The 19,252-nt window shown below is 40.4% G+C and overlaps 1 protein-coding gene across 23 annotated transcripts in view; it reads right to left on the bottom strand.

Annotated features, from left to right (window-relative positions):
- Positions 1-19,252, bottom strand: part of PARD3 (par-3 family cell polarity regulator) — a 608,396-nt gene that overhangs the window by 366,576 nt on the left and 222,568 nt on the right. For all 23 annotated transcript variants that reach the window (XM_057730270.1, XM_057730268.1, XM_057730263.1 and 20 more), the window contains one exon: positions 9,833-10,013. In XM_057730270.1, the coding sequence (XP_057586253.1) occupies positions 9,833-10,013 (181 nt within the window). The remainder of the gene's footprint in view (positions 1-9,832; positions 10,014-19,252) is intronic.

Here is a 19,252-nt window from a genome sequence, read left to right as displayed (position 1 = left end):
CCCACAAGCTCTAGGGCCTGTATTCCGCAACAAGAGAAGCCCTGAGAAGCCCACACACTGCAATGAAGAGTAGCCCCCACGTGCTGCAACTACAGAAAGCCCACGCGAAGAAACAAAGACCCAACACAGCCAATAAATAAATAAATACTTAAAAAAAAAAGAAAGAAGGAAAGAAAGGAAGGAAGGAAGGAAGGAGGGAAAGAAGGGAGGGAGGGAGGAAAAGAAAAAGAAATGGTCTCAAAGAAAACGGTCTCAAAAGAAAAAGAAATGGACTCAAACCATTTCTAATGAGGTGGTTTGTCTCAATGTTCATTACTTTCCTTTCCAATGTACTTAAATCAAAATGATCATCACATAAATGTTGGCCCAGACACTCACTGTGGTACCCAGAGTCACCTGATGAGGAAAGATATCACCCCAAAAGTAGAGCAATGGAAGTGGTACTTTTTTCACACTGCTTCACAACAGTATATATTAATTGTATGTGGTGTAGGCAGAATAATGGCCCCCAAAGATGTCTGGGTCCTAATCCCTAGAACCTGCCACGTGACCTGACCTGCAAAAGCGCCTCTGCATGCAAAATGAAGGCAAAGACTGAGGTGAGGAGAGTAGCCTGGGTTTTCCAGGTGGACTCACTGTAACCACATGAGTCCTCAAAACTGGAAGAGAAGGGCAGAAGGAAAGGGAAGGAGACAGGACTGCAGAAGAACGGTCAAAGCGATGCTGATGCTGAAGATGGAGGAAGGGCCAGGAGCAGGGAACACAGGTGGCCTCCGGAAGCTGAAAAAGGCAAAGAAATGGATGCTCCCTGGGAGCCTCCAGAAGAAACCCAGCCCTGCCAGCCCCTGGATTTTAGCTCATTAAGATCCACGTGAGACTCTGAGGTATGGCACTAAAATTACTCGGTATTGTTTTAAGGCACTAAGTTTGTGATAACTTGTTATAGCAGGAATAGAAAATGGATACACACATATACACACAGAGAAAATTATAAACGCCCTGCTCTTCAAAAACTATGTATTAACTCTGATTAAACTAATTTCCCAATTTTGAAGAGAAGAGATGCCATGTCTTAGATGAGGGAGAGAAACGAGGAAGGCAGACTGGGAAGCTTTCTGGATCAAGCATCAGGGGTGAGCCCAGACAGACCCCTGCCCACCTGGCTCTCCCCTCCCCATGCCCCCACCCCAGAGTGGACACACGATCCCCAAGCCTCGACCAGGGATCACAGATCCATTCTCAGGATTCAATGCAGTTCTGCTCTATGATGCACCACATGGCACGTAGGCTCAAACCTGTGCCCCTCTGCAGTAGAAGCAGAGTCTCAACCACCGGACCACCAGGGAAGTCCCTGTGACTGACTCCTCAATGACCTTGCTTCTGCCTCCCATTCCCAATCCCCATACTCTGGTTACATAAGAATGGTTATTATCCAACATCAGTAGATACTCCCTACACTACTTATGCAAACTGATCACCAGCTGGTTTTTGTTGTTCTAAGTCATAAATCTTTAGGCTGTAAAATCTCTGCCAAGCAAGAGAATATTCTTTTCCAATGCATTAACACAAATTCTATATTTAAAATAAATACTTCTCGAGCTGATCTAAATAACAAATTAACCAGTGGATCAGCCACGGCGCATACTGACATTTTAATTAAATGTGATGATGGGCTGAGTAGAGTATAGTCTGAAATGCCCTTTGGCTCCTGCTCCTTCCATATGATGACTGGTCCTAGATGGATCCAGTTGTAATTTTCCATCTTTAAACATGGGAATTATCTCCACAAAATGATTTACTTTCCTGAAGGTACATGTTACTCCTATACTCCTTCCATATGTAACCTCACTAAATATCAGCTATATGTGTGTGTGTGTGTGTGTACATACAAAGACTTATTACTAGAGTACAACTATAAAGACAAGAAAACGATGCTTGTATAATATGGCTGAAATACAACTGCAGCCCAGGCAACAAGCTGTTGTAATTGCTGTATTTACCCTCAGCTCTATAAGAAAGAGCTGAAATAACAACCTACAGTGGCTGCTTAATCCCCAGAACAGAGAGAAAACGTAGAGTGATGTAGAAAAATGTAAAGATAGAAAACTTTCTACAACTTTTAGAGAGAACATAAATGGAAAGGCATTCCACCAAGGAACAGGTGGTGTGACAATACCTGAGAATAAGCCAGTCCATGGTCTGCACCATTTTTGAGACCAAGAGAGGTAAGATAATAGAAGCACAGTCCCCTGTTTGCAGTTACCAAAATTCTAGACTGAAGTTCTGTCAGATGCCAACAGGAAGAGAATACATACAGGAAGCATCAAGTCTAAGCCACAGAAAGAGCTGGGAAGAGAAGCTCTTTGTGAGCAGGTGCTGTCCTCTCTCACGTGTGTCCTGCAGCACACACGCTCACGCCACTATGCACACGTGCTGCAGCGCCAGGGCTCTTTATTAAGGAGAAAAACAATTTGCTGAAATATAGGCAATGAATTGATAAATAACAATTAATAAATTGTTAATTTATACATCAACATAAATGAAATTCGTAAATACAAAATGGTATCATGAATCAATATACTGATTTAGACATAAGGTGGTTTCTCTTTGAAACGTGGCCATCACAGAGACTGCTCGCTGTCCATTTCAGGGAAAAGGCACAAGGGGTGCAAATCTCAGGGGTGCATTTACCAAGCACCCTTCTGTCCCTGCAGGGCTGCCTCTCAGCCCCTCCCCATTTGGGACTCACACAACAATTCTGAGAGATGAAGCCAGTCTCTAGCTGCAGACAGGAGCAAACAGAATGAGGAACGCAAAGCCATTTCTGACATTGAAAGCAGTGAAAGAATAAATAAGCAAACACAGTTTCGAGAAGAGCTACACAAGAGATCTATATCAAGAGCAGCAAGGAGAAAAGGAAAGATGTTATCTGCCAGGCTTTCATGATGACAAAATAATCCACATACGGGTCTCTCTGTGACATGTGCTAATAGAAAAAAGATACCTGGTTAGAAAGGAGGATGAAAGTGAAAAAGAAAGCTTGTTTAAATCTAATCGTGTCTGCTCAAACATTTTCATACAATTATTTTCTCTATGTAATGCACTTCTTATTGCCATCTGAAAATGGGCTTTCTTGCTTCGATTTAAATCATACCTTCTTAGTATATTCATAGCTGTATTACTTTTACAAATTTTCAAGTGTCAGTGACTGTTTCTGCACCTGATAAACAGATAAAAATTGGGCACATAAGGTATATTCTCACACAAAGGCAAGAGTACAAGGCAAGAACTCAGAGTCAAGTAAAATATACTAGCCAATTGGGAGACTGAGATTGCCGTATATACATTACTAACAAGAAAAAGAATATCAAATTGTACACTTTAAATATATGCAGTTTATTGTATGTCAGTTATATCTCAATAAAAGCCCTTAGAAAAAATATATATATACATACTAGCCAAGGACAAAAAAAAAAAGTGAGGAATATAGAAGTGATTGGATGGTAGGGAAATCTTGGGGGGTGGGGGGAGGGGGAGGAGTCTGTAAAAGTGTTCTTCCCTAGATTTCAGGAGGTGTGACGGATACAGAGAGCTTTATGCACAAGCAGTCCAGTTCCATAAGGTTTGGGGTGTGGAGATCCCACCTAGGTGGTGCTGTGAACACTAGAGGAAGCCTTTTCAATGATCAAGGACCACCTGCTAACTACAGGCCAAAGTCCATCTGATTACATGGGGCACAGAGTTTCTAAAATATACTCCTCCCCGCAATGGCCCAACAGTTACCATTATTAAGTGTCAAATATTGTATACATATGTGTGGAGATTTTTTTTAATTATTTCACAAAGATGTAATTAAATAATGTAGGTAGCAAATGGTTTTTCTGTTGAGAGGTAACTCAGATGACTGGTGTCAGAGGGGAAGTGCAAAGATGCTCTAACCCAAGTCTGGAAATGCCACAAAGGGACCTTGACATACAGTAAGTGTCCATACATTTTCAGCAATAACTCCACTTGTCTCAAATCAGAAGATATGTGCTATGGTTCTGCTGTAAGCACACTGTGTTAGTTCACTCTGCTGAGCCTCAGTTTCCTGATGGTAAAAATAGGGGAGATGGACCTGGCCATTTCCTAAGGGACTGCTCCATCCTACAGAGATGTGGAAACCTGTCCCCAAGGTCCGTCAAGCAATACAGCATCCTGATAGCCTCTGTGGGGAGAAGCCACGCATGTATCTAGATTTTCATGTGCTCCATGGAAGGAAAGGATTCTTGGGTAAAGGAAGCAGATATAAATGACCCAGTATGCTGAAAAGACTATACCGTTACCTTGTGGACTGTTAGGTTCCAACCTACAGACCACAGACGAAATGTTTCAGCCCAATGAAGCCAGTGATCGCTTACATTTTATTAGCATCTTAAACATTTCTGGTCTGGGGAAAATATGTTGTGGCCTTTTTTTAAGTGGATGAACCATATGAAAAGGCAAGTTTAAAAATAATTTTGCAACCAAAACCACCATATGTTGATTACTGGTTACTTCATTGGAAAAGTGAAGGATGAAACATACATCTTTGTGACACCAGAGATCAACGAAAAAGAAGGCCTTCTTTACGGTTCTGAAACGCCATCTCTGGAACAAGCATCTTGGTCCGCAGACCATGTGCCTGCTGCTGAACTGCTGTCGCCTGACAGCCCGTCTTATCTGCCAAATTGCTCATTAGGCCTGGCAATTCTCACCTGCGCCTCCAGTTTATACTCCAGCAGGGAATAAACATCAGTCTGCTCGCACCATCCTCAGCAGCGAGCTTCCAACACCCCCTCAGTAACTCCGCCCCCACCCACCTGCAACCCTCTAAACGCACTCACCTTGTGTACACACCATTATTTTTAAAATGTCAACTGGGCTTCCAGCTCTTAGAAGCTGGCTTAGCTTAAATAAAGCAAAAAAATACAAAAGACAGAGAATATGCAAAATAAGCCCCATATTACAATGCAAAGTAGGCGGACCAATAATTCACTTAATTATTCATGCCCCAAAAAGAGCACATAAACGATTGAATGTAGTGAAGAATGCTCATTTCGGGGAGTACTTCTGAGTGCACAGGTGACAGGAGAGCAGAGCAGAGGAGTCCTCTTCCAATTGGATCTGACCCATCCAACCTTGATTGTAAGTCTGAAAGGAGAGTACTCCAATTTATAAATAAACAATAGAGGTACCGTGGCAACCAGAACAAAGAGGTAGCTGAGCATACTCCCGGCTCTCTGTCTTTGCTGCTTCCACTGTTCCCTGCCAATGAGAGCTCTGACATTCAGAGGTAGACAGATACACAAAAAAGATACAAAAGAGATACTCTGTGGGCAAAAAGCACCAAAGATATGAAACAAAATGTCTGAAACCCCATAAAACAACTTCTGATGGAATACTGTTTTTCATTTCGCAGAAGTAAAATACTCACCACCAACCCTGCAATTAGCTAGAAAATTACAATAATTACAGCAATTTTGTATCCCATCTCCAATCCAATTAATAGATATATGACCTTGTCAACATGTAATAATCAGATTGCATCTACAACAAAACTGGATGGGTTTTATACTCTGACTAGAACTTGCACAGTAAGAAGGTAATTATTTGAAATACTGAGAATGCCATTTGTATGCCATGCTTCACTTCACAAGTTAAAAGGAAATACAATAGGAATATTATTTCTATTTTCAATATATATTTAAATCAAATCCAGAAAATAGTATTCTAATACCGGGTAATGTTAAGAGGATAGATCTCTAAACCAAAGATGTTGGATCTCCTAGCAAGACAAAACCAATCCTCATATTCTTGAGTAAGAAAAAAATTTAGAGCTCAAGAAAGAGGTGCATGGGAGTGGGGGGACGGGGGGTGCTTAACTTTATGACACAAGCCTGTATAGCAATTCTCGATGTCTCTGTAATTTGTGAAAGTTAGGGAGCTAGCAAAATCTTACCAATTATTTAAAGAACACCATTTCAGCAACATTTTGCCAGAAATGGATACGAATTAACTATACAATTAAGGTAGCTCAGAAAGGTTAAAATGTTAAAAGACACTCTAATCAGATACTTTGTTTTTCAAATTTTCTACAGCAATTCTATTTCTAGGACTTTTTCCATCACTAGAGCGTAATGCCACTACCAAGGAATCTCAAATCTTCAGCCTGGCTCTTCCAAAGGAAATATTAAATCAGCATTCTGAGGTGAAAAGGAATCCTGCCACCATTCTAAATCCAGGTTACCCCCAGAATGTCTGACCCCTATAAGCAACCTTTGAGAATTAAAAAAAAAAAAAAAAATCGTAGAGTGGGGGAAAACATGCTAGACTTGGTCTCAATTATTTGCTCCCGAAACTGTGTCCCTGAGCACAGTAGGTCTCTCTAAACCTGGATTCATGAACACTAAAAACAGAGATCATTAACCATCTATCACAGAACTGTGAGGTGAAGAGAACACCGTTCCCCTTTGTATGAAAGCACTCCACCCCACCTCCCTAAGAAAGGCAGTGTGTCCTATCCAACACGACACATCCTATTTACTTGGGTTCTGTACCTCCTCAAGCCTTTAAAACATCCCTAAGAACTGGGTCTGCACTCAAGAGACATGGTTATCACCATTACTTCCCTATAATCTCCCGTTACTCCAGTGCTCCTCACGTGTCAGGCACGCTCAGGAGTTCAAGCATCTCATTTACTCCCCACAGTCCTGGGCCAGGTACCTGGAGATGAGGGAGCTGAGGCTGAGCAGCACTACCGATCCTGGGTGATGTGGCTTTGCCTTACTCTTTCTGAACCATAAGTGCTCTAAACCACTGTCCTACAAAGGAGTATCTGCACAGCAAGCTCGTGTTAAAAGCGTAAAGTAGACTATACTCTCAAACTTATCAAAAGTCTGGTTAAAAAAAAAAAAAAAACATTTATGCAGGTTATCCATATCTGCTTATCTTTAAATCAAAGCATACCTATCTATGCCTGAAGGATTCAGAGACCTTCCAAGAGATGCCAGAAAACAGTTTCAAGGATTTGGTGTCAAACTGCCACATTCCTCATGCACCACTCCCTACAGTGGCTCTATTGGCCTGAAAACCTCTGCATTTCCCCACTGTGGACGGTCCCAAGGCAGAGGAGGTCCAATGTCCAGGACCCACAGCACCTCTGGAGGCTCAAATGTTTCTTAAAAAAAATTTTGTTAATCAAAAGGGGGAAAAAATGAACTCTGGGAGGAAAAGAAAATGTTTTCATTTTTTCTCACGTCATAGTCACAGGAAAATGATAGTTCTACGGTGTTCTTAGCTTCCATCAATTCTTTATGGAATGAAGGAGGTGAGTAACTTCATGCACGGGACAATTATCACTTTATTTCTTCAAGAGAAATACTGGCGCTTATTTATCTGAAAGGCTGTATGAACCATGCCCCTAACCGGAGTTGATTATTCCATGACTGAACAAATCTCTACATATTGTTGGTTTATTTTTATATCTGAAAATGAGGAAGAACGTAAACTCCTGGGTGGCAAGGATGAGGCCTTCTTAACTCAAGTCTGGACTCTCATCACCTAGCACAAAGCCTAGCCACCACAGCCCAACTCTTGTTTTACTTCCGAATGAATGGTATGAATACTGTTCAAAATGACTCACATATACTGGGTAACTTTTACATAGTCACCAAACCTACCATACCTTGTAGTTAGTAGGTGTTTAACATGCATTTACCCAATGCCTGCCAAGGCCATAAAATCACAATAACCTCAGCAAATAACACTCAGAGCTTCTTGCTCTGAATATCTGCATGTTTTCCCACTGATGGCTATAAGACAACACATATGTCTCAAATATAACTTCCTTTTCTCAGTAAAAATGAGGTAAAAGAGATGTTTTGACTTGAAAACGGCACTTAAATTTTAACACACAGAGCCAGACAAATATGGGGGGGGGGGGGGGTAAAAATCTTCCTGAGTCAGTGAAGTCAAAGGATACCCATGAGGGACTTCCCTGGCGGTCCCGTGGTTAAGAGTCCACGCTTCCAATGCAGGGGGCATGGGTTTGATCCCTGGTCAGGGAACTAGGATCCCACATGCCACGTGGTACGGCCAAAAAATAGAAAATAAAAATAAACAGAAGGTAGAAATGGATGGGCAGCAAGCCATTCAAATTCTTCTTAACCTAAAGACAGGACTGGCCTTCCCTCCAACACGTTTTTAAGGTGCAGCTAAATTAAAAGTGCATCTTGCTTTACAAAACACGTGAATAAAAAAACCACAATGATAACACAACAAAAAACTCTGCATTTCATTATACACAGTAAGGTGTAATTACTCACATAAAGATGCTGTTTTCCAAACATCAGGCACCTATGAATACTTGTACTATTATTTAATTAAAATTTTCTTTAAATCGAAATTAGGCAATCCATTTTTTAAACACAAGCTTGTTCCAAGCAGATAATCATTAAAGCATGGACTTAATGAGCCGGTATATAAGAAAAGAAAAGAAAATGACCTGTGCACCCCTTACATATTACTTCACATACCATCCATGGTACACACCTCACCTTTTGTAAAACACTGCCTGAAGTAAATCCCATGTAAGGTTTTTTACATAGAGCATCCACGCAATAATCAAATGTTATTCCCACAAACCAATCTACGTCTCCTACAGACAAGGAAAGACCCAGCTAAAACACCTTACAGTGGCTGTTCCTGTCCACGTCTCCCTGGCAACACTTTCCACTGTGCCCAGCCCTCACTGTGAGTGTTCTTGTCCAGGAGATAGAAAGCAGTCTGAGAAAGTGGTTAGCACTGGTCCCGATCCATACATGATCCCCTGGGCATCACCTACATAGCCCAAGAGAAAGTGGAAGCAGAAATAGTTTATGAACATCTAGAAGCAAATTACCAAAATGCTGTAGACTGCTACCGATGTGGAAAGTGGGGACAAGGATGCATTTTGTAAGAATAAACTACACATTTAAAAAATTATCTAACTATATTCCATATATTATTATATCTTATTACCTATCTCTATGTGAAGATCTACTGAAGACTACCAGTAACATCACACAAGACTAAATTTTCCACTTGAAAAACTGCAATTGTTATAAATAGACGTGCCTAAAAGATAAATGATTTCTAACATATACATTTCTTGAAATAGGCCGTCTTAGTCTTAACAATTGCTCAATGATAAGATTATACAATTACAAACACTAAATAGTATGTTTAGCAGAAGTTCTTCACTTTTCCGAGTAAGCTTGGCAGGAATGGCTACAGAATTCTTTAAGCTAGTGTCCCAGAACTTGGGCACTCTGCATCCTAGGATTCCTACTATAAACTCACTAAGTCCAATATTTTCCTTCCTTGAGATGTTATCTAATAGCAGCTCTTCCCAATACTTGAAGATTGCAATCCCTGAAGTATCTTCACCCCCTGCTCTCCAGATAAAGTTCAAGTAACAGTTATAACCAAGTTGATTGTCAATCAAACAGGCTAGGTCTGCTTTCACTGGATCATTCCTATTTGTGCTAGTGTTCAGACAAAATATAAGGAAAGAAAGACTCAGGTAATATAACTTTAACTGTTATCCTTAATTACCTTTAGTGAGCAATTAAAAGTTTACCCGTCCAAAGTAAAGTAAGCCCAATCTATGAAAACGTAAAGAATCTTGCCTACCTCTCTTGCAAAAGACATTTGCCCAGGTTCTAAACTTAATCAGTTTTTGATAAAAACAGATAATGAATTCCATTCACAGGAGCACGGCTGGGTAACACAAGTTGGCATCCCCGTAAATGAAGATGAAATATGCACTTACTCGCACGAAGGACTGAAGGGGTGACCTCGATCTCACTTGTTGCTTGGTAAGGCTGGAAGGCTGAAACATTGTTGGTGCCGAGCTCACTGCCAAATATCTCTGGACTCTGGGTGCCTGTGGAGCTGGCACTGGTGCCATCACCCCCGTGATGTGGGTCTTGCTCATCAAACACTGCCACCAGCTAGAAATGAAAGGTAAATTGGCAATTATAAACAAAGGCATTTAGGATGAATTGGGAGATTGGGATTGCCATATATACAGTACTAATAAGAAAAAAAAATCAAATTGTACACTTTAAATATATGCAGTTTATTGTATGTCAAAAACAATATATATATAAACCCATCAGAACTGAAAAAAAATAAAATAAAATAACATAAAGGCATTTAAAATGACAACCAAAAACGTACAACACCTTTGATGTAAATCTAGAGGAAAAATATTGATATTTACACACCCAGGAATGTTTTAAGAAGCAAAATTTCAAAGAAATAGTCTTGCCTATAGTTTTGATGCTTTACTTTTATGTTTCTAAGTTGTACATTTCACATGCAAAATTCTACAGATGATAAATAATAAAATGGTTTTATATCATAGAATGCTAAAGGGGATGGAGTGGCTTTACATCTTTCTACAAATGATATATCAAATGGAAAAGAAAGTACATATACACCTATACATAATACATATATATAACATATAGTATATACAGCAAAAGGTATACGGGACCCTTCATATGGGAAGAATGGGATATTAACAGCCATGCAGTATCTGCTCATTTGTGCATAAGAAACACAGGAAGGATATAAGCAACTAATGAGACTGGGAGCCTACAGGGAGTTAGAGGGAACAGGGCTGAAAGAGTGAATGGGAACAATAACAGAGATAACAGGGTGGTGACACTCTTCTGAATATATTTTTCTGTAGCTCTGACTCTTAGAACCGTCATAATGATTAAAATACCTAAAGCAGAAACAAATAATTGAAATCAACCAGGAGGCAAGGTGGGGGTCTGGGAGTCAGTGAATCTAAAATGCAGCACAAACATATAAACCTAACTACATTACAAATGAAAAATACAACCACACCGAAATGGATGGGGAAGAAAAGAACTGAGTAACTTTGTAAAACTATTTTCGCTGTTTAATGCAAGGCTAAATATTTTGGATAGTGAGAGCCAAAGCTGCCGATGTCAGAAAGAAAAGTTACAAATAAGGAAATAAACTGTAGTATTAGATTAGAATTAGAGGCATCAGTATGAACTCGTGGCCTTTATAAGTAGGTAGGCAGACAGGTATGGATGGATGGATGTGAATGTCCACTGAGAGATCTTACAAGTGATGACATTGCTTCAATGTCAAATTGCTGGTTCAAGAACCAATGAACACAAGTGCCCATATCTTGGTTTCTAATACCATTCTCCAATAAATGAACTAGAACTCCTTAGAAAAACAGTTAATTCCAGGGATGGGGGCAGAGAAAATATATGAAGATCCTGGAACACCTTGGATGCTAAAGAGCACATCAAAGGGAAGTGGGGCCAACCTGAAGGAGCTCCCAATGGCCAAAACCAGTTGGGACACTTGTAAACAATTAAATAATGATAGCATTGGATTATAACCCAAGATAAACTAAACATCTGTGAGTCCATAAAGATATAAATAAATAATTGAATAAATAAATAAATAAATAAATGGTGGCAAGCGGACAGCTCTTCCTTACTGGAGCATCCCAATTAATAAATATGGAAGAAGTAACCGAAATAACCAAAAGAGAAATCATCACTAGGGAACCGCCACGGTCAGAACCGTCGCAGGGAAGGTCTTCCAATGGATACTAACGCTGATGGGTGAGAATATGACGAGATGTGGGCATATCTCAGAGTACCTCCCCATAAGATGCTTTTTAATTAAAAAGAGAAAGGAGTATCTTTGCAGGGCAGAAACGTGGCAGACAGCACTTTGCCAAGTAAGAAGATGCAGCAACAGCACGTACCCTCTGAAAAATGCACTGAGAAGTATACAACATTACTTCTTTGGTATTCCTGCCCAAAACGCGTAACTTTGGTTTAATTGTGAGGAAACATCAGACACATCCCAACTGAGGAATATTCTGTAAAATAACTCATACTCTTTAAAAATATCAAGGTCAGGAAAGTAAAAGGCTGATGAAGTTTTGTAAATTGGAGGACACTGAGGAGAAATATGATCTACACACAGTGTGAAGTCCTTTCCTGGATCCTGGGCTAGAAAAAAGGGCACCACTGAGAAGGAGGTAAAATTCAGATGAGGACTATAGATCTGGTAGCAGTATGGACTCAGTGCTATTCGTTTCCTAACTTTGATAACTATACTATGGTTATTTTGGACATTAGGGATAGATGAAGGGTATATGGAAACACTCTGTACTATTTTTGTAACTTTTCTGAAATATAAAATTATTTCAAAATTGGAAATTTTCATAATACAGCATGACCAAGTACCATAAAATTAAAATACAATCTACTTCTTATAACTAAACAGCAGCAGCACTTCTTTAAAATTTCTAAGAGTAATAAAGTTCTAACACTTTGGTCATTCACTCTCCAATCCCACGCCGAGCAAACTGAGCTTAGCCTTCCAAAGAGACAAAAGCCAGGACCACACCCAAAAAGAACCTTGCCTTCTGCCTCCAACTCAAGCCTTTTCAACGCCAATACTCCTATCAGTTAACGGACCAAAAGATGTATTCACAGAATATGAAAAGTATTTATAATTACAGTTTGTCATTTTGAACAAATGCTATTTACATCAATCAATTCATAAGACAAAAAAGAAAACCACCATAAGGTCATAGAGACATGTAGATAAACAGGAAGCTCAGAATCCTGCTGTGGCATCTTATATAATTAGCTGATTAAACAATCTGAAGGAAGGTTAAGTGGTAAGAAGAAATTAAAGAGGGATGAATAGTTGGACCACTCAACCTTATAATAAGCAATATCAGTGGGAAAAGAAATCCTCAGCAGTTATAAAAAATGGAAAGGTGTTTGTATATATACACTGAAGTTTCCATATACAGTATATACGTGTGTGTTGTATGTATACTTATGGTAGGTGTATATACACATATATAATCAGCCTGTTTATCTGACTGACAAACATCTCCCCGTGTTAGTATGACAGACATTCTACAGATCAGGGTCAGCAAATGTTTTTCTGAAAAGGTCCAGGTAGTAAATATTTTTGGAGCAGTGCAATTCAAACAGTCTCTGTCATAAGGATTCTGCTCAGCACTGTAGCATGAAAACAGCCATACACAATACATGAGTAAGAGAGGGTGACTATGTTTAAATAAAACTTTATTTACAAGGCAGGTGGTGGACAGAACTTGGCCACAGGCCGTAGTTTGCTGATGCTACACTCGATCGCTCATCCCTCTAGTAACATCCAACTTCAGATTTTCAATTTGGGAAATAAAACTAGAAGGCAAGGACCTTGGTAACCCTGATAAGCTAACAATATTGACTTCAAGCTCTTCATCAGGATTTTGAATTTCTGTACTTGGTTTTAATTTCATCAGACTTCTCACAAGGTGTATGGCTTAATATGCATTTTGAAGATATTAAGTTTTGACATTTTGGTGCTTAATTGGAAGCAAATGAAATTCAAGTTTTGTTATTAACTTTTCACAATGATGCGTTCTCTCAAGAATCAAGTCCTTTCTGCAAACTGAAACTGGAGACTGAAAATTAGAAAGAACGAGTCTTTAAATGCCACACATGATGGAAGAACTTATACGCATATATTAGTTTCAATAATTATCTCCAGCATTTTTAGAAAACACAAGTATTATGAAATCTGGACTGTGCCACGAACAAATGCTGTTTGAATTTCAGTGGCAGAATCACAGTTGGTGGTTTGCAATATGCCAATAACATACAATTCTACAGCTTTCTTTTAAACCAAAATTTAAGTGCCAGGTGCAGATATAAAGTAATTTTGTGTTAAATTGGGAAGGATATATAATTTTAGAAAATCTACTCTACAAGAATACATAGTAGCACAGCAAAAGAAATGAGACCTTCACAGAAACATCACATATTAAAAATCTCCATCATGCCCTTCAAAAAATAAAGGAAATGTCTTGCTTTTAAATTTGTGAAACGTGACTCAAATCCATAGCTTAACAGATGGAATCTTCACTGCTGTCCATGAAGTAGACTGTTTTTGAAAGCTCATTTTTACTTTCAATAGTTAATACTTCAACTCCTCTGGTCCATTCACCCATCCAATCTCCACGAGAAAAGACAGGCAGAATTTAGGATAACACCCACTTATAAATAAACTCCAAACTTGGCCACACATTTCCACCTCCTTCAGAACAAGTCATTTCAGCTGCCTGAGGCATTAGAACCCTCCAACAGAAAACCCATTTCGGGGGTTTCCCTTGTGGTCCAGTGGTAAAGAATCCGCCTTCCAATGCAGGGGACTCAGGTTCGATCCCTGGTCAGGTAAATAAGATCCCACATGCCACGGGACAACTAAGCCTGCATGCCGCAGCTAGAGAGCCCTTGTGCTCCAAGCTACAGAGCCCACGTGCTCTGGAGCCCTCGTGCGCCACAACTACAGAGCCCACATGCCACAGGTAGAAAGAGAAAACCTGCACACAACAACTAGAGAGAAGCCTGCATGCCACAAGGAAGATCTCATGTGCCACAACTAAGACCCAATGCAGCTAAAAGAAATTAATTAATTAAATAATTAATTAAATAAAATATAAAAAAAGGAAAAGAAAACACAACTTGTAAACGTCATATGCAAATGTATATGTAAACCACTTGGATCAAGGGTGGCCTCTTTCATGGATAAAAATGTGACCTAAAAGCCCAGAACTGTGTGTAGCACAATGGCTGGGAGCATAGAATTCACAGAGAGAACTGTATTCAAAACCAGCTCTGATCTTTCTTCTTAGATGGATGTTGGCCTGACCTACTGGCCTGCCTGCCATCTCGAAGCCTTACTTGGCCTCACCTGAAAAAAGCAGGGTGGTCATGGCAGGCAGAATAATGCCCATGAGTGTCCATATCCAAACCCCTAGAACCCATGGGTGTGGTCCTTCCATGGCAAAGGGGACTTGAAGATGCGGTTCAGATCAAAGACCTTAAAACAGAGACACTGTCCTGGCTTATCCAGTGGGCCCCGTCTAATCACAGGAGTCTGGGTAAGTGGAGCCCCCTTTCCCAGCTGTCGTCAGAGGGAGATGTGACAATGGTTAGAGAGAGATTACCCTGCTGGCTTTGAGGATGAGGCAACAGAGCCATGAGCCAAGGAACTCGGGGGCCTCCGGAAGGTGAGGGAATGAATTCTCCCCTAGGGCCTCCAGGAAAGACTGCAGCTCTGCTCACACCTTGGTCTTACTCATGTCAGACTTCTACCTTACAGAACTGCAAGTAAATACATGTGCGATGTTTTAAATCACTAGTTTGTGATAATTCGTTATGGCAGCAATAGGAAATTAATCTAGTGCCAGGACCTCTCCTCCTAGACTTGTGACAAATAAGAGAGAAAGCATGTCGACTTTCAGAATACAAACACACGCTTACTGTTAGCTATTATTAAGTGATAGTGCGGTGGTTAATAAATCTACACTTTTGGAAAACTGAGGATCAGTTTCAAGAGTAACTAGAGACTGAGGCAAAGTTCTTCGACACACGTATAAGAGGGGGAAAACAGCAGGAAGAGGAAAGGAGAAGCCTTGCTAGAAAAATTCAACATCATGATAACCTCAGAGTGAAGTTCTTCTGCAGGTGCCCTCCATCCTCACCTCAATCCCTCACACAAACACAGAGCAGCTTTTTATATTTCATTCCACTGAAAAGAAAACTGAGACTCAGAAAGATTAATATGACTAGAATTGAGCTATAAGTATAGAATGAATCTGAAATTGGAAGTCAAGTCTATCCAACTTCAGAGATCTTATTTTCTCCCAACCTCGCTGCCCTGAAGCATCTAATACGTCGACAGCAAGGCCGGCTGGGAAACTCCCGGCTATGACCACCTGCAAGTCTTGGAACTGAATTCTGTTCATTCTTGATTAACTAAAGCTAACACCCCATCTTACCAAGTTAACATAATTTTGATACCACTACCTAAAAGTTTCTGAACATATCTGAGGGTAACTAAAGATACCATCACCCAGTCTTAATCAGAAGAGCTTTTTAAAAGAATCAAAGGATCTTGTGGATTCTGTCTTCATACAGGAAATGGCACGGGACTTAAGTCAAGTAGTTGTCTAAGCAAGGTTGCCGAGACTCTAGGCTCAGACCCCACACACCCTCTGAAGTCATTTTACTGCCAAAGCCCTTGAGCCATCCGTCTCTGTTGATTTCTTCATGTACAGGCTGCACGTATCCAGAGAAAGCTGATTACTATGAGTCTCAAGGACGTCTTTTGTACACTCAACATTAATATATCAAATTGTCTGACTTTGAAATAAAGACATATAACTCTCTAGAAAGGCATCACATTTCTGGCCCTGGAGAAGGTCCAAAGTATGCGGGAAAATACTAAAAATGACACTGAACTTGAAGATGCCTTTAAGACCCTTTCTTCACCTAAGGAACATGAGTGGCCTCAATGAGTAAGCCAGACTCCACTGAAGCACGTGGTCTACGGGATCAAAACAAAATTCGCGAGAAACACAAGAGGCCTCATGCACGTGACTGTGCTTCTGGTGGGGAACTCTCTGTGTTTGCCACATTTTTCAATATTCTTCTTCACATGACACTACAATGATGATCCTTTTAAACCCCAAGATAACAATCACATCATATGAAGCAACTCAGCTCTGAACAATGGCAGGGAGGTTTCATGGGCAGATCTGCCTGTGAAGAATAAATGCAATGGAGAGAAAATGCAGTACAAATGTGAGAGCTGTAGCACAGTGCAACATTTCAAAAAAACTAACAATAGGGCTTCCCTGGTGGCGCAGTGGTTAAGAATCCGCCTGCCAACACAGGGGACACGGGTTCGAGCCCTGGTCTAGGAAGATCCCACATACCGAGGAGCAACTAAGCCCATGCGCCACAACTACTGAGTCTGCGCTCAAGAGCCCATGAGCCACAACTATTGAGCCTGTGTGCCACAACTACTGAAGCCCACATGCCTAGAGCCCGTGCTCCACAACAAGAGAAGCCACCGCAGTGAGAAGCCCACACACTACAATGAAGAGTAGCCCTTGCTCACTGCAAATAGAAAAAGCCTGTGCACAGCGCTGAAGACCCAATACAGCCAGCCAGCCAGCGAATAAATAAATAAATAAATAAATAAATAAATAAATAAATAAATAAATAAATTTTTTAAAAAGGCTAACAATAAAAATCAATTAGTTGGAGATACGTGTATTTTATGCCCAAAGTGAGGCTGTTCTAGAACATACAATTCTAAACTATCACTATTCCAAAAATCACTTTTTCTTCCCATAGGTCAATCTGGGAATTTCTATAGTTAGAATCATGCATACCAATACCTTTACTTTTTATTTTGCCCTTTGACTCAAGGATACACTTTTTAAAACATGGTAGGGATTTCCCTGACAGTCCAGTGGTTAGGACTCCGCGTTTTCACTGCCAGGGCCCAGGTTCAGTCCCTGGTCAGGGAACTAAGATTCTGCAAGCCACATGGTGCAGCCAAAAAAAAAAGGAAAAGGAAGGGACACTAGCACGGTTATATAGATTAGCACAGTGTGTTACCTAGTCACAAGAAAGGAACCTAACGAGATAAATATTTAACAGTGTCATTTCAAACAATATACCATGTAGGAGGGGGTAAGACATTCCCCTCGCTACCTGAACAACCAAGGAGACCAACAGCATCAGAAGCTCCTACCTGTCAAAGATCAAAGGCCACTGTCCCACAAGAGCTAACAGCATCCTTTAAGAAGGGAATATTTCTTGGTCACAGAGACCTAATAAAGATATTATGCTTCATCTGGAAATCACAGTGAAATCTATTCACCTGTGACACTCCCCAGCTTACAATTCAGAGCTGAGATTTAATTCCACTGTCCCTCAGGGTGACACTCTGTCACCCACTGAGCCTTCAGACTAATTAGATTCCCAATTTAAGAGTTATGCCCAACTAATAGCCTTGAGTGTGTCAACCGCAAACCACAATGAACACTTGCAAATGCGGTAGCTATGAGCTGGCTGACCCACTTGTCAGACATAATGGGAACCCCTCCCATCCTTGTCACCAAGGGCCACTGTTCCATTTGTACCCACCCATGAGGTTACAACTACATTACACTATTGTTGAAGTGTTAATAAAAAGCAAGACTGCACAGCAAGACAAAACAAAATAAATCTGAAATTGGCTAATCAGATATAGATGGGTTGATTCCAAATTGGAGGAGGTGGCATTTGTTGTGACTTTACCATAAGCACATGCAGCTTCCCCTCGAAGAAATGACAGTAAAACTGGGAAAGAAGCTGTATGAACCTCAGAATCGAATGTAATGATGTAACAATGAATTATTGTGTAGACATGGGCAAATAAAAAAAAAATTATTAAATCAATTTGTAAGCTTTGTAATGACTGAACTCACTTTAATGACAGAGGCAACCCTAAATCCTTAGTCATTCTCTGAGCCTTACTTGCTCTCTTGGATCATTAAAAGCTCATTTAAAGAGCTACTGTTTTGCTGGTCGAGTAAGCAAAACAACAGTAAAAGAATATATTTGGGCCAGTGGTGTTTTATAATAGTAGTAATACAAGCTATACCAATAAAAACTAAGTCACGGCGGAAGGAGAATCTCAAGCTTGCCACTGAAAAGCTTTAAATGTTATATACGCAAGATTAATTCTCTGCTTCATCAGCATTTGAAAAATTAAGTGTATCTTGTCTGATGCCAAAAAAAAAGAAACCACCAAAGCTTAGAAAAGAACTCTAAATGCCATGAGCACCCTGAAGGGCGCAGCCACTCTCCTCCTGCCTAAGTTAAGAATGGCAAATGGCAAAGAGCCAGAGTCCTTTCCCTACACTGCATCTGGAGACTCAACCCCAAATCTGTCTCTGTTTCCAGCTCCAGGGCTCATCTACGAGTATACCCCCACCACCACCTTGCCACTCTGCCAGTCTTCCAACACACATCTCTCCAAAAGTGATCGAGGTGTGGAAACAGGACTCAACAACGAGGGGCTCTAATATGTACACAATTTAGTTTGCCAAGCAATACATGTTAACATATTGATTCAGGAACAGCTACATCGACAAATCATCCATGAGAGACTCCCCCAAGAGTGACTCCTTTGGTGAATGCCATAGTCTTGGGGGGGGGGGGGTCCTAAGTTTAAAAATGTATGTGTTATTAATCAAAAGTCCAACATCACGCAGGAAACAGGCGCAGTGAGACAAGCCAAAACCGTACACACGCACACA

The sequence above is a fragment of the Hippopotamus amphibius genome, chromosome 4 (assembly GCF_030028045.1).
Source record: "Hippopotamus amphibius kiboko isolate mHipAmp2 chromosome 4, mHipAmp2.hap2, whole genome shotgun sequence".
Classification (NCBI taxonomy): Eukaryota; Metazoa; Chordata; class Mammalia; order Artiodactyla; family Hippopotamidae; genus Hippopotamus; species Hippopotamus amphibius.
Note: the sequence above shows the minus strand (reverse complement) of the source record. Positions and strands in the feature narration are given on the sequence as shown.